At 40.8% G+C, this 1624-nt stretch overlaps 1 protein-coding gene across 1 annotated transcript; it reads left to right on the top strand.

The window, feature by feature from the left end:
• Nucleotides 1-476: 476 nt before the first annotated feature.
• On the top strand, nucleotides 477-1556 carry LOC116380770 (isoleucine--tRNA ligase, cytoplasmic-like; the record flags this gene model as incomplete). Its single annotated transcript, XM_031842641.1, has 3 exons — nucleotides 477-732; nucleotides 926-1017; nucleotides 1479-1556. Coding segments are annotated over exons 1-3 (300 nt in total), but the record flags the coding sequence as incomplete, so codon positions are not given.
• Nucleotides 1557-1624: the final 68 nt, after the last annotated feature.

Genomic DNA, 1624 nt, shown 5'->3' with positions numbered 1-1624 from the left:
CACACACACACACACACACACACACACACACACACACACACACACACGCACGCGCGCAGACAAACAAAACATACTTTAAAAATAATTAAAAAACAGATGTTCTTTTTCTGAGATTGTATAAATTAAATACAATTTATTTCCGATAATATAATGATAGTCTGTGAAAGCAGTCTAACCTACTTAATAACTATATCGGTAACTTTATAAAGTTCCATAACAACAGCATTACTCAAAACACACACACACCAACAGCAACTATCAAAATAGGAATGATTGTAGTTCTAACTCTGTTTGCCTGTAGGTGGCACATGTGAATAAATGCTGCAGAACATGCTAATGACTCACGACAGTGTTTCTTCTTTTGTTTGGCTTATATTCTTGTATATATATATATATATGTATGTATATTCTTGTATATATGTATGTATGTATATACGTGTGTGTGTGTGTGTGTGTGTGTGTGTATAAATATATGTGTATATATGTGGTACAGGTTTCAGGCCTGATTTCAGTGGCTTCGCATCAACTATATTGTGCTTCTTTGTATAAACAATGGTGATGTATGCACATGTTTTTGTTTAACTGTGTGTGCTCGTGTACTAATGTGTCAGGAGGACGAGATTCAGTTCCTGTACAATGAAAACACAGCGAAGCAGAGTGACAACATCATGGACAAATGGATTCAGTCCTTTACACAGTCCCTCATCCAGTTCTTCAAGGCTGAGATGGATGGTGAGCCAGATATCCTCCCCACACACACACACACACACACACACTGCTGCCATCACTTCATATGGACAGTGGCTAAGAAGATAAGTACTTAATATCTTCATATCGATCCCATCCGGTAAAATGTTGATGTTGTTTCTGTATTCAGCCTCATTAAACTAGAAAGGACAAACTAGACTGTGGTTTCTTGTTGCAGCTTACCACCTGTACACCGTCGTGCCTCGCCTGGTCAAGTTTGTGGACATGCTCACCAACTGGTACGTGAGGACCAACAGACGCCGTCTGAAGGTGAGATAACGGCTCTGAATCGGTGCTTGTTTTGATTTAATGTTATGATGTAAGGCAGATGCAAGGCGCCGCTAATGACTAAAATGTATGGAGTCCCAGGAGGGACAATCACTAGCAGTAGTAGGATCCGATGAGTCAAAGTATAATCATACATCCGTGTATAAATACAGATGATGCTCCACTTTGCAGTTTATGTCCTGTATCTTTCTTTTTGTTGCTGTTTTGTTGAGCATTAAAATGATTCATTCGGTTAATGGAAACGGTGATTTAAGCTACCACGAAGTGTCTTCATCATCGCCACCATCTGCGGACATTTTGGAACAATCACTTTGTGGCCCTTCAAGTCAACATTTGGTTGAAGTGAATTGGGGAAACGTGCTGATGTGTGTAAGGGCTCTTTTCTCGTTTCACTGTTCCAAGGGGATTGACTGTTTTTGTGTGTGTGTTTGTGAACTTTGCAGGGAGAGAGTGGCACTGAGGACTGCCTGTGGGCGCTGGAAACCCTCTTCAGTGTTCTGTTCACCATGTGCAGGCTGATGGTGAGTCATACTGTTTTTCTCTGTGTGTGTGTGTGTGTGTGTGTGTGTGTGTGTGTGTGTGTGTGTGT

Source organism: Anarrhichthys ocellatus, unplaced genomic scaffold, assembly GCF_004355925.1.
Source record: "Anarrhichthys ocellatus isolate YVR2014 unplaced genomic scaffold, GSC_Weel_1.0 scaffold8736, whole genome shotgun sequence".
NCBI lineage: Eukaryota > Metazoa > Chordata > Actinopteri > Perciformes > Anarhichadidae > Anarrhichthys > Anarrhichthys ocellatus.
Note: the sequence above shows the minus strand (reverse complement) of the source record. Positions and strands in the feature narration are given on the sequence as shown.